General features: G+C 36.4%; 1 protein-coding gene across 1 annotated transcript; it reads right to left on the minus strand.

Moving 5' to 3' along the window:
* Window positions 1-1,742: 1,742 nt before the first annotated feature.
* LOC138706024 (peritrophin-1-like) lies at window positions 1,743-8,937 on the minus strand. Its single transcript, XM_069834916.1, has 2 exons — window positions 8,781-8,937; window positions 1,743-2,737 (listed from the first exon to the last, which is right to left on the minus strand). The coding sequence occupies exons 1-2, from the start codon at window positions 8,785-8,787 to the stop codon at window positions 2,253-2,255; spliced, it is 492 nt and encodes a 163-aa protein (XP_069691017.1). The 5' UTR covers window positions 8,788-8,937; the 3' UTR covers window positions 1,743-2,252.
* Window positions 8,938-14,742: the final 5,805 nt, after the last annotated feature.

Consider the following 14,742-nt stretch of genomic DNA (forward strand, 5'->3'; position numbering starts at 1 on the left):
CAACACTGTCATAATAGAGGAATCTACAGCTGGGAAGGTAAGACCTTAGCCCAACATTGGTATGCGCAGTAGATCATGATGCCATCATCTCTTCTGTAGCGTGTTTGGCTCAGATCTAATCTTCCCAGTTATACATCCTTCAAAAAGTCGTTGATGGTATCAAAATACCTAGAGTTTAAATGGATTAGATCCTATCATTTAATTGAAATGAAGTTGGTGGTGATGATAGCTACAATAGTAGCTGTTCTTATGCTATTCTCATGAAAATGAAATTAAGTCCTTCAACTTGTCTCTGGAACGAAAAGGTGAACTTAAACATAATAGATTCTAGCACCTAAACCTAAGTAAATTATAATTACAATATTGTTGTTAGGCCTAACCTCTATACCAGTGGTCGGCATTTCTTGACTCGCAAGTCAACCCCTTAATACACAAGCAGGGCGAAGAGGTAAGGCATCACTTATTCATGTTAATTAATTTGGTTAAGTTATCCTTCCCCTCCTACCTTCCTCTTTACTGTGTATTGCAGGCTGCATTTTATATTATGTAATCCCTGTCGACCACTGGTCTACACCATAAGTAGAAGAGAATTGGCGAAGACGTTAAGCCTATATTACTCGTATTATTGTCGTGTTACCCTCATGGGTCGCCCTGGTTGTTATCCTTGCTTGTAGATCTGAAATTCGTGCGTTAAAATTCGGCAAAAGATGGTGAATTTTTATGAAGTTGGTTATACAAAATCCTAACGTGACATTCTTCAGATGGAATTTACATTACGTAAAATTTTTGTCTGATCGTCAAAGTCTCTATTCAGATTGTAAACATCACTGTTGTAGAAATTTTATTTAGAGTGATCCGAAAAAGAGGAAACAAAGTATAAAATAAAATAAGATAAAAGTGAAGTAAGTCGATAGATTGTACTTTACCTTTGGTTTAATAACTGACGGGTAGTCGAGAAAAAAATCACCTCCATAAGACCGGAGTAGATTTTGGCAGGCCTACGTATCCAAATATGTGCTAAAATATTCATGAGGACAATGATGATGTTGTTTAGTCAACTGTTCGAAGGCAGGTTTGAACCTCATAAGTGACACCAATAAGGCGTCACTCATGAGGCAAGTCAGTCAGGAGATAATGGGGTAGAGTGGCCAGTTCCTTTCCCTCTCCATTGCATACATCGCTGATTAGTAGCATATTACGCTAGTCAGACTTCAGATGTATACAAAAAAATTGTTCTTCCTCTAACACATATTGCCAAGTAACATGTACTGCCCGATAATAATAGATGTACAGTAGTGGCAAAAAAAAAAAAAAACCCGGACCGACCTTTGTAGCTGTTTTCAGAGCCTTGTTCACTCCAGAGCACGATAGACTGATAACTAAGACTATCGTGGTTCGAATCCTGCCTGGGAAGGAAACTTTTTTTGTTCCTTATTTAAATGTATTCCCAATACTTTTCGATTGCTGGTAAAATTCATGTTCTGGGAATAATAATTTAATTAAGTAGTAAAATATCGCTGCAATCGAAAAGTATTGGGAATAAATTTGAATAAGGAACAAAAAGAAGTTTCCTTCCCAGGCAGGATTCGAACCTCAAAGTCTTAGTTACCAGTCTATCGTGCTCTGGAGTGAACAAGGCTCTGAAATCAGCTACAAGGGTCGGTCCGGTTTTTTGTCACTACTGTACATATCAGTCAGAACCTCAGTCAGAAGTATGATGATGATTGTTATGAAATACTCTGTTTAAATACTATTATAATTTTATTAAATAAAGAGTTACAAAGAATAATACTGATTTAATACATAGTATCGGTTTAAATAATTTATGAACGTATACTTTTCGAGGAATTTATATTTGAGATATGTCACTTTACGCATTACAATATCTACAATATATAAAATTCATAGTTACATGCAACAAAATCATTTTAATTCATGTGGACAAGCCGTGGTGATCGTCTTAGGAGTGGCACTCAGTGTGTATATCCAGGCCTGTTCTATTCCGATAGTAGCAGGTTTCCAAGAGTACACTGCAGCGAAGACTCGCAGGACAATCTTTGAAGTCAGTTTTCCTGTTGCTGTAATAATTAGGGCGTGAAAAGAATAGAGAAGTGCTGGATTAGCAATAGGGCATTAGGAATTTTTCCTGGAGGATAAGCTGCAGCGGGAAGGTAGGAGGACGAGGGCAAGAAGGTAAAAGTGGAACAAGATTCTTGGTAGTGGTGGCGGTGGTAGAAAACACTGTTGTAGGCTTATTGCTTGTTAGAATTGAGGTCGCATCCAGCTCTGTACGGGTAGTCACAGGTGTTCAACTCGACATTCCAGTGCAGATTCGCAGGACATTGCTTGCAGTAAGCGACTCCATTGCTGCAGTGGAAGAACCAGTTGCAGTCGTTGGGATGTGGGAAGAAGACCGAGAGCGCGGGATCGGGGTACGGGCACGCCGGTATCGGTCCTGCAGGACAAGGTGTGACAGCGCACCCGGCTCTGTACGGATAGTCGCAGGTATCCAGTTGCTTATTCCAATGAAGATTAGCGGGACATTCTTTGCAGTACGGCACCCCATTGCTGCAATGGAAGAACCAGTGGCAATCGGTGGGATGAGGGAAAAGCACAGAGAGTGCCGGATCTGGGAACGGACAAGTGGGTTGACTGCCAGGAGGACATCCGTTCTCTGACTGAGCGTGGACAGCTACTGCACACAGCAGGAAGAGAGCTGCAAGTACTGGCGCTGTTCCTGAACACAACAAAACAGATAGTCCAGAATTATTTATAGCGTCACACACAAGATGTTAGGGAAATAAGTACAGTACAAATGTTGAATAATCGAGGGTAGTGAAAGAGACAAAAATTTCAGTAGAATATTTCGGTGTATCTCGCAACGTTCTTATGCATTGCAAACATTCCAGTTCCTTACGTTGACCTTCCAGGTAAATGAAGTGAAAACGAGTATCCATCGAGGATCTTCGTAAGGAGAAGGGCACTATCATTTTCTGTGAGTAGCTTAATCTTGCAGAAGTTTATCGTTGACTATTATACATTTACTAGTCATACTACTTTTGACGAATAAAACTGTACGAAAGGACGTATTTCAACCAATCATGGCTGCTTATCGCACAATTTTATCTCGTCCCTAGCATTTGTTTAATTTTACCGCGTCCCTAGCATTTGTTTAATTTTATCGCGTCCCTAGCATTTGTTTCTTCGTTTGCCAACATTTGAAACTGCGCTGGTCTGGATGTAAAAAAAAAAAAAAAAAAAAAAAACAGAAAATGATAAATCACTCCAGTCGATGCACAACAGTTTCAAATATGACTCGCATTGGCATTCAAGAACAAGAATTAATAAAGATCATCTATGCATACCTATGCATCTTCCCTGAAATCCTATTTACAAATAAATGAAGAGCACCATTCGGAAATTCTGAATAAGTTGAGGAGTAAACCATGTATGTGCAACAACGAGTTCCACTTCTTTTAAGCACACGTCTAATATAAAACAAAAACACCAACCACTAAAATATTCAAATTTGAAAATTGTACTTTCAATAATTGTTTCTTTTAAAATTATTCATGTTTATTTTTTATGTCATCATCGTTAATTAAAACTTTTCTTGTTTATTTCATCATCCCTTAATTAAAACTTTTCTAACACTTGTTTATATTATTTAGGTTATGTTATAGCTTCTGCTATATGATATTATGGATAGTCACGTATCAGAGATTATTTAATACTAAGATTTATTGAAAATCATGTGTAAAGTGACGTTGATTACTGGGATCCGGATAATTGAAGTGAAATGCAATTGTTTTAATAAAAATGAAATTGAATCAACAAAGCCTTCATGACTAGTAACCATCTACAGAGTTCAATGAAGATTCCATAATTGGCACAACTGATGACAAAAAAAAAAAAAAAACAGCTAAACCACCGCCGTCTGGATCCAGAGCTAAACATAAAACGCTACTGCCATCTAGCGTAATATTTTAGAGATGGTACAATAATGCATTTGAAGACAGTTGTATTTTCGTAAGTCAATTAATATTTTATTGTATTGGAGTAGGCCTACTTCGTTACTTCTAATCTGTATGTACTTTCTTCTAATCGTGTAATAGTCAATTAAATCCCACTCGAGTTTTGATTTTCTCTACAGAAATGAAATCCTCTAGTGAGATTACTGTTGAAAAAACGTGCTATCGTAATAAATTTCGTACAGTTATCCAGTGACTGACCACAGGTACGAGCAATGGACAGAATGTCCAACGCTATTGCTTACAGGTGTAGGGTCTAATGTGTCTCCTTCCCTCTTACCCACCAGTCAATGAATTTATGGAAGTCTTCATTATTGTAGCATACGCATAGAAATTAGTGTCACTGGCTCTCCTGCATTCACAATGTCTAAGTGTGAAGCATACGGAGCGTTGCATAAGATTTGCTGACGATATGGCGTTGTTAGCAGAAGAGGAGATGATACTAAGGGATAGGAAAGAATCTTCTATTGCTAGCCTAAAGTTTGTGCGGATATGGATAAAAATATCAGCAATTAAGATACACTGCACAATCATTGCCCGTTACTGTACCTATATGAGCATGTAATTATTTTTATATGAATTTTCTAAAAACATAAATCGCTGGTTAATTTGAATTTCACATATTTCAAATTTTTAAATTCCCCTCAGAGTTTGAATTAAAAAGAGTGCTCTGTAGGTGATTTTTTAAAAATATATCTTATTTATTAATTTATGAAAGTTTTATCTTTAATAGATTCCTTTCCTTTCATATATATTAGGCCTGTTGTAGTCTACACTTTCATTAGATATTTCCATATTGTAATGAGCTGTATAAGTCACTTTTAGTTCATATTCTGAGTTCGCAAGAATTGCTTTATTATTCGAAAGAATGATTGAATTAATTAAAGGTGAATGAGTGAATGAATGAATGAATCACTCACTCACTCACTCACTCACTCACTCACTCACTCACTCACTCACTCACTCACTCACTCACTCACTCACTCAATCAATGTTGGGTTATGGGCCTACAGAAGAGGCGCATTTTACTTTGGCCTCAGATCGGGCCAATTACACCTCATACAACATTAATATATATGGAGCATAATGCGGAGACTAAGGGGAGGCGGAATATAGAAAAGATTAGAGAATACTGGGTTTGCAGTGAAAGACCTGCCCTTGGGTAGAACACTGTGAACGAATTAAATCTCAAATAATTACTTAAAGGATTTGATCTCTACATAGAGGTCTAGATGGTCCCCCAGTCTATCCGTTTGATTTATTCCGGATCCAGTTCTTTGAGTCGAATGCATTAGTTTACCTAAGACATCGCATTGGCATGAAACAAGAAAGTAACTCTCAAATAGGTCTAGGCCTACTTGTCTGCATTTTCCTTAATTTACTTCGCGGTATTATTAACTATTAATGAACTAAAACGTGCTCACAGCAGGCGGTCTTGATCTAATTGTAAGATGACATCATTGTTCTACATGACTTACTCCCTACTCCTGTCTGACCAGTAGGAGCACTTGGTTTCTGCGCACTTTGAAATGCATGGTAGCAGGATTGAACCTCTACTTAATGGATAAGTACAGCGTACGCCAAGGGTGGGCACCAAAAGCAAATTCTACTCTCTCACGGGGAGCCATATGACTTCTCTTTAACCCTTTTCTTCCCTACGGAACACCGCGCAGCATTGATGCCATAACAGATGAATATTAAGCTCCCCGTTTACAGTTTGGATTCGTTCCCGGTGCCCAGGCCTAGCGTACGTAGTCGAACCTGCGTGTAGGCGTCTCGTTAATCCACGTTAAACAGGAAAGTTCTGTGTTATGTTTTGTTATTTCTTCATGCAACGAACAGACCTCTACAGTTTTAGCAGCAGGCCCTACTTCATAACTTTTGATACAATTATCAATGTTTGAATAATCTAAAAAAAGATAATATTTGTTTCAAAGTTACACTGATAAGAATTGTGTGTAGAAAATGCTACTGTCGATAAATACCGTTAAGAACGTTATATAATATTACGTTTCATTTGAAAAATAAACCATCACGATCTTCATCATTGTTGTCATCTTCAATAACGCTACCAACAAACCACTTTTTTCAACGATTCGATCCTTTTGAAGTGACTTTTATGTTCCAGGTACAAAAGAGAAAAACTGTAATATTCTGACGTCAAAGGTTTACTCTGACGTCACTCGTGGTACCATGGAAACAGAACTTCCTGTCCCGTGATTTTCCATGGGGTCCGTCTCGCTCCATTCTCTATTTCTACATAATAAATAATCATGAAAACCCTTTCAAAATTCTCTGATGTTCCATTGCATGGAACAACAAAAATGAGAGTGAGACAAGTGGTCAACAGGCTTGGAGCTCACAGAGACACTTCCACTCAACCTCAATTTTCCTTGGAAGTACGTGTTTTCATATACCTTTTAAATGTTTCCCTCTCGTTTTCCTATTCATTCATTCATTCATTCATTCATTCATTCATTCATTCATTCATTCATTCATTCATTCATTCATTATTCATGAAAACATCTTATAGCCACATAGCTAATCCCCTAAATTGAGATAACTTATCCTGCCTGTGGTTTTTTTAAGGCGCTAAGACAAATGCTGGGATGAGCACTAAAGGAAATGGGCCATATAGACCTACACACTACTACACATAAATTTCAGCATTTTCCCAATTAAAGCCTTGATTCTCGACCGTCGGCTTGGGCACTTCAGGGTGAGCTAACTCGAGCGTCACTCGTCCAGTGTAAGGGAAAGGACTCGAATCTCTTCTCTAGCGAGGACAGCGACGCCCCATCTCACCGCTCTGCCCAGGATTTCTTCAAATTTGGCGTTTCTGTCTACTACTGCTCGATAGTGCTTGCAACATTCCTCTACCTCATGTTGTAGCTATTAAGTTACGTTCATTTTCTGCTGTACCCCTTCAAAATTCCCTTCGAATAGCACAGTGAAAATCGATGTGAGACAAGTGGCCAACAGCCTTCGACCTCAAATAAATACTTCCTCTCAGACCAAGAGTCATTGTCATTGTGAAAATAATGAGTAGCTAGGCCTATATGATTTATGTACTAACCTGCATGAATAGCAAATAAAATGCACTGCAGTGTTAAAGTATACTTAGGCTATATTGTATTTTACTACTTCAATTCGACTAGGCTTATACATGTTTCTAGCAGGTCTAATTATTGGGATTTCCTTAAATTCCCTGCCAATCTTTAACGTTCCATTTTTAATCGTGAGAATTTATGCACTATCACCTTTACTTTTTAACTTTGCTTTAGAGTATGCCATTAGGAAAGTTCAGGATAACATAGAGGGTTTGGAATTGAACGGGTTACATCAGCTGCTTGTCTATGCATATGGCGTGAATATGTTAGGAGAAAATCCACAAATGATTAGGGAAAATACGGGAATTTTACTTGAAGCAAGTAAAGAGATAGCTTTGGAAGTAAATCCCGAAAAGACAAAGTATATGATTATGTCTCATGACCAGAATATTGTACGAAATGGAAATATAAAAATTGAAAATTTATCCTTTGAAGAGGTTGAAAAATTCAAATACCTAGGAGCAACAGTAATAAATATAAATGACACTCGGGACAAAATTAAACATAGAATAAATATGGGAAATGCCTGTTATTACTAGGATGAGGAGCTTTTATCATCCAGTCTGTTGTCAAAAATCTGAAAGTTAGAATTTATAAAACAGTTACATTACCGGTTGTTCTGTATGGTTGTGAAACTTGGACTCTCACTTTGAGAGAGGAACATAGGTTAAGGGTGTTTGAGAATAAGATGCTTAGGAAAATATTTGGGGCTGAGAGGAATGAAGTTACAGGAGAATGGAGAAAGTTACACAACACAGAACTGCACGCATTGTATTCGTCACCTGACATAATTAGGAACATTAAGTCCAGACGTTTGAGATGGGCAGGGCATGTAGCACGTATGGGCGAATCCATAAATGCATATAGAGTATTAGTTGGGAGGCCGGAGGGAAAAAGACCTTTGGGGAGGCAGAGACTTAGATGGGAAGATAATATTAAAATGGATTTGAGGGAGGTGGGATATGATGGTAGAGACTGGATTAATCTTGCTCAGGATAGGGACCAATTGCGTGCTTATGTGAGAGCGGCAATGAACCTTCGAGTTCCTTAAAAGCCAGTAAGTAAGTAAGTAAGTAAGTAAGTAGTACGAGAATTTAAATCAACAGAAAACATTTACAAATAGCGGGACTCCTGGCCAAGTTATCATATTAAGAAAACACAGAAACACACGAAAAGAGGTATAGGGTCTACTATTTTTTTCCCATGGCTGGGAAATAAATGTAAGTTAGACGTTCCTTGCCAGAATAAAACGTGTACAAACCATATCCTTAACTTGAAAATCTATCGCTATGCTCCTTATTTCACTACCTGTATAACATGTTGTGAATGAGCACGAATAGAAAAGTGGCGGAACTACAGCAGTGAAAACGGGAGTACCTGGAGAAAAATCCTAAAGTAAATTTCACGTTAGACTCGTAAGTAGTGTTTAAAATGGTCTGTTGTATTTAAGTTATCTTAGTCTAACGAGTTTAAAATAATTAAAAATTAAAATATTGTTTTATTTATCAGAATTTCAACCTGAGTCTTCAAGGTTTAAAATGTGTGCACTATATTAACCTTGGTATTTGACGTTTAAAATACAAAACTAATCATTCAACTAATAGCCTATACCTTTTCCACTCCAATGTGTGTTACTTACTTTTCATAGTGGAGGTGAAGTTCACAATAGAGAATTAGAGTTGTTCTTCAGTCACTCTAGTGGTGTGTGATTCTGAATGTCACCAACCTCCTTTTATATAAGCAAGTGATTGCAGATAAGACTTGAGAGTAATTCATAAGGTTCGCAGAAAGAAATCTCAGCTTCTCAATAATTTCGATTACACTATTATTTCAATAATTTAATAATAATATGTTAATCATATCGCTGTGGGAATTGTTCTGTATTTTCTACAGGAAGTGATGACCTTAATTCGAGAATAATAATGAAAAAAATGGTATATTACGTCAATAGCAGCACCCGAATTCAGTATCACATGTGAAACATTTCCACTCTTATCAAATATCTCGTAGGTACATCGGCTGATATGAGTTTCTCAGTAATTTCAACGGTCAATTGTCGTTAAATGCGATTCTTCGAACACGTGAACAAACGAATATAAGTTTGATCATCTTAGTCCCTCCGACTCATTTACTGCTAAAGTTTAAGTATGCATAGAACAAATTGTTGAAGATTCATCATAATAATCAAAATCATTATATCAATCTCACTATAATAATAGCCTATAGGGGCATGTGAGAGCTTCATGTTTTCATGACCTCGACACTAGAATGAAATGATACAGTCAGCACCACGCTCCGACCGCTGATTAATATTTGTTACTTATAATGAAACTAACATCTGTCCATTCTTATTATCACAATTAATTTTTCTAAATAGAATACAGAACCTTTAATGGCAAAATCTCATGTCATTAATATTCTCATTATATCAATATATTTTAGATTTATATCAATTCAATTCAATTCAATTTATTTGGCCATTAGACATACAGTTTTAGGCTTCGTCAGAATACATTGAAAAATATATAACTTAAATATATTTTTAAAACACTAATAAAAGAAACAGTAAAATTTAAATAATACAATGAAAACATGAAATAATTTGAAACTTTTAAATTAAAGAAAACTAACTAAATTGCAATTAAACTTATTTATTAAAATGCAATTTCATACAAATTTGTGTTGAAAAACTCAGCAACAGAATAAAAAGGATTATTTAATAACCAATTGTAAAATCTAGTTTTGAAGCTATCATCATCATCATCATCCTTCACGAATTAGGCCTCTGTAGACCTGTTTCGGCCCCATCTAGCAGTCTTCTTAAAGGTCTTCCTGGTCGACGATGTCCTCTAGGTTTATACTGCATCATAATTTTTGGGATTCTTGAATTTTCCATTCTTCTTACATGATCTAGCCAATTGAATTTGTATCTGCTGATTTTTTCTTCTACTGACTCTACTTCTAATTGTTCTAAAATTTCTTCATTTGAAGCTATTGATTGGTAATTTATAATATTGACTTGGGAGCTTATTATATAATTTGATCCCCATAATTAAAAAGTTTGTGTTGCTCTTGTGTAATCCACAATATGGAATATTAATTTGTTCACTATTTCTAATTTCACGATCATGTATATTGGCCACTAATGAGTAATTGTCGATATTTTGTCGAGTGTAAAGTACTAGATCATATATATACAAATTTATGATTGTTAAAATCCGTGATTGTCTGAAAAGTGGCCGACAATGTTCCAGATAGTTTGATTTACATAAAATTCTAATGGCTTTCTTTTGTAAAATCAAGACGCTTCCAATTTTGGTTCCATTTCCCCAGAAAATTAGGGCATATCGAATTATCGGCTGAAAGAAAGAAAAGTAGTCCCTTCTTAAATAATTTTGAGAAACGCAAGTCGTTAATTTCTTTAACAAATATAAAACTCTTGATAGCTTTGTGCATATGTATTCGATGTGCTTATCCCATGTTAAACTGGAGTCTATAAAAAGTCTTAGAAATTTTGTGTAGTTGAGTCTGTTGTCCTTATTTATTAGATAATTTAGGCTGAAAGTTATGTTGATAGTTTTTTCTTGATTGAGCAAGAAACCATTAGATTCAAACCATAAAGCCATCTGTGATAGAGTGTCGTTGTTGAGAGCATGTAATTGATTTAGAGCAGAGGAAGAACATAGGAAAGTAGTGTCATCTGCATACATAATTGTTATTGCTTTAATGAATTCTGGAAGGTCATTTATTGCTATTAAAAATAATAGAGGACCAATTATTGAGCCTTGTGGAATCCCATAATATGTAGTGGTGAGACTTGACCAATTTTCACCTATGGCAACTATCTTGCTCACTATAACATAGTTCTAGTAAACTTCTATTAAATTAATTCTCATCATTTAACCAACTAGATATCTCAACTTAATTATAATTCTTTACATATTGCATATATACTGAATTGAATTACATTAGCTCATAAATTAAGTTATTTCTTTTTCTTGTAGGCTTTATCTCAATTTAAATAAACATGTACAGACTAGTCGTTAAAACCTGACTGAAGAATATTGCTGCAGAATCGTTTAAGTGTATTGTAAATATTCATAATTTAAATATGTATGTAACTATTGTATTGATTAAGGCTGGTTGAGTGGAAGAGAAGACCTTATGGCCTTAACTCTGCCAGCGAAAATAAAATATTCTATTCTTATTCTTTATCCTCCGGGAAATGATCCGGCACTCAATACGATAGAAGGCTAAGTGGACCCCCGAGGAAGTTTGGCAACGAGAAGTCTTCTATCACCACCCAGGACCTTCCAGACCGCAGCCATTTGCTATACGCTAGCTATACCAACTGAGCTACCAAAAAAAAAATTATGACTTACTTTTTCATTAGAACTATTTCATTTAACTCCTTACGGGGCATAGGATGTTTGAAAACTTTCTAACTTACATTCTTCTCTGTTCCCTGCCAAGACTTTTTCTTCTCCCCAAGTTTTCCTAATATTCGAACATTTCCTTTGTTACTTGTTTGAATCTAGACCCCTACTTAAATTACAGATGTTAGTCCATAAGTTAAATTTATCATGTAAAAAATTATAGACTAAGAACGAATTTATTAATACAGAAAAAAAAAAAAAACAAGAATCTGACAGTAGACTAAGAAAATTACCGCTACGTTATAAATTTGCAACTGGAAACTAAAATCATCGAACATGTTATACATATCAATTACTTAGGAATTATGGTTTCAAGTTCCGAATTCCTAAAGACGAAGTAAAGCCCGGTTCAGACGGTACTTGTTTCTGTGATGGATTACAAAGTGGCTGTGCTGATGGCTACCCTGCGTACTCACTTGTTGGAAGTAATGTGCTCTGGTGGCTGCTTTGGTGACTAACTTGCTGGATTTCGAGGGTAGTTTCCTTGCTATTTTTCGTGCTGGTTTGCAGGCTGGAACCAAAGATGATATAGTATCACCACTGAAAACATGTCGCCATGTTCGTTGTTTTCAAACTGAACCTGTTGTTTTTCTATATTCTTTAGTTTCTAAGAAACAGCAATTAAATATCGGACTTTAGCTGTTTTGCGCTTAGGTCTACGGCTTAATTACCTTATTACGACATTTACTATTGTTAATGAAGGACTTTAATTGTTTTCCACTCGCGGTTTAGTTTCTTTTTGACCATGAGTGTTGGCAACAGATGAAACAGCAGATGATTTTCCAATTTGAAATGTAAAAAAAGCCAGCTGCGTGAGAACAAAAACCATCACCGTAGCCAACACGGGAGCCAGCATCGTAGCCACCACGGCACCCAGCTTGTCAGCCAGCAAGGAAAAGAGCAAGAAAACAAGCACAGTGGGAACTGGTCTTAAGAGACAGATCAAATAAATAAAGCTACAAAATCTTCAGGAAATTTGTATGACTAGGCCTATAGCCCTATAGGGCTATCTATATGAGAAGAGAAACAAAATGTCCGGTGAGGGGACCGACAATGAAATATGCAGCAGAAATAAGGGCCGACACCGCGAGAACAAGATAATTAGGAGAAACCACAGACATGAATTAAGTTATGCTTGGAAAAATAACAGCAAAAACAAAAGAGACGGAGTACGAAACCAGAAAATGCGAACAATATGCTGTATTCAACCAAGAGGAGAATAGGTCATTGGGCGGAGGGATGAATGGAGTGAATACATGGTAAAAATGAAAAAAGATAAATTGGTGAGAATAGCGATAGATGACTACCGAAAGGAAGGACATTCGGTAGACCGAAGGAAAGTTAAGCTAGTGCGATCACTGTCAGATAATGGACATTGACGAGGCGCGATTCCTTCATCTGGTGTTAACAGGCTGCGAAGAGAAGAAGAAGAAGAAGAAGAAGAAGAAGAAGAAGAATCTACTGACTTCAGTCGGAGTTCTTACGTTCCAGAAGCCTAATATCGTGTCCCATTGGAGGGGATATACATTCAATCCCTATTGGAGAAGATAGGCCTACCTCTTCACTATGACCCGCGAGGCTTGAAGCTTCAAATATTACCACTTGAATTTCAGTCAACTGGTTAAGTTCAATCCAGCAAATTATTTTGAAACCTTATATATTATATTCTTGCCTACAATTAATAGAGATGATTTTACTTTTTAACTAGAAAATTGTGGTAGGCCTACTTTCATATAGGCCTAGTGCTACTTTTAACCTATGCAACAACTTAAAAACAGGATCTGTTCAGGCCACGACTTTCTTTCAGTATACGAAGCGTGTAGCAAAATTCTCGGTAAAGAAGCAGGTAAAATTGGATATTCTATTAATACCAGGTTGTTCAGTCTATAGCATACCTGCACAAACAGCGCTCAACGAGCGCGCGAGTTCCTTCGGAGCGGGAGAGCTGTGTTTACCGCTCGCCGAAACGGAGAGGAAGATACGTCAGAATGACATAGACTTGTATTGGTAGAGGAGAGGGAAACGACCACTCAGTTATCTAGTGTAGTGCAGTGATTAGGCCTATTCTCAGTAACTGTTTCACGTTGCTTACCTACTGCTACAGTACAGTATGGAGGAATCTAAAAGACGAAACATGCTGTAACATTTAACATTTAACGATTTACAACTCGAACTTATTGATCTTCAACGTGACCTAAGGGCTAAAGATCGTTTGAATAATACTACTAGCCTGGTAGAGTTTTACAAGACTAAACATTAGCAATAATATCCACGACTACACAGGCTGGCTATGAAAATGATTGCTATGTTTGGCTCAACATTTATATTTGTGAGCAACTGTTTCCTATAATCAACTTTAATAAAGGCAGCATCGAACATCTGTAACTGACGTTTCATTACGATCAGTAGGCTACTGTTCCTTTCAGCTGCCAACAGCATAAAACCTCGTTTGATGTACTGATAAATAAAAATATAACAAAATGATATTGTACATTTAAGTAGCTATAGAATTTCTATTATTTTTGTAAAATAAATATTTCTTTATTAATTAATAATAGTCCAAGATAGTTTTGCAAACAATGAAGGGGAATTCATTTCATAAGCATTCTTACTGTATTTCCTTTTGTACATATTTTGTACGAGATCGCCCCTTCTTCCAGTCCACCCTTATACAGAGCGCAGCTAATATCTGCATTCCGCTCATGAGCTATGAGCCGGCTCGGAGAGCGCAAACCTTGTGCAGGCCTGGTCCATAGGCTAACCGCAATTTGGTTATTATTTTTTCTCTCCTTCTAAACACATTAGGCCTACTGGATGCCACATTATATAACAACATTCTATTGGCTAATAGGACTACATAATGAACACAATGTAGGAATACTGCTTATAAATTTTTATTCTTTTGTTTTATTAAAATGTTCGGCCTAAATAAAATTCTATTAGGCATGTATGATATCACTTAGGCTTAATATTATGTAATTTAGAAAACTGATTTGCTCGGTATAAGCATAGTCTGCAGAGTGTGACAAAAAGTACGCTGTCATAAATCACAGTCTAAGATTTATTTTAACATTTTTTTAAAATCTGCTCACAATTCTGAATAGTGGATAGACCAACTTAAATTCATTTTCCTGCAATTAACCAATTTTAGTAGACAACAAATAC

Source organism: Periplaneta americana, chromosome 9 (genome assembly GCF_040183065.1).
Source record: "Periplaneta americana isolate PAMFEO1 chromosome 9, P.americana_PAMFEO1_priV1, whole genome shotgun sequence".
Lineage (NCBI taxonomy): Eukaryota > Metazoa > Arthropoda > Insecta > Blattodea > Blattidae > Periplaneta > Periplaneta americana.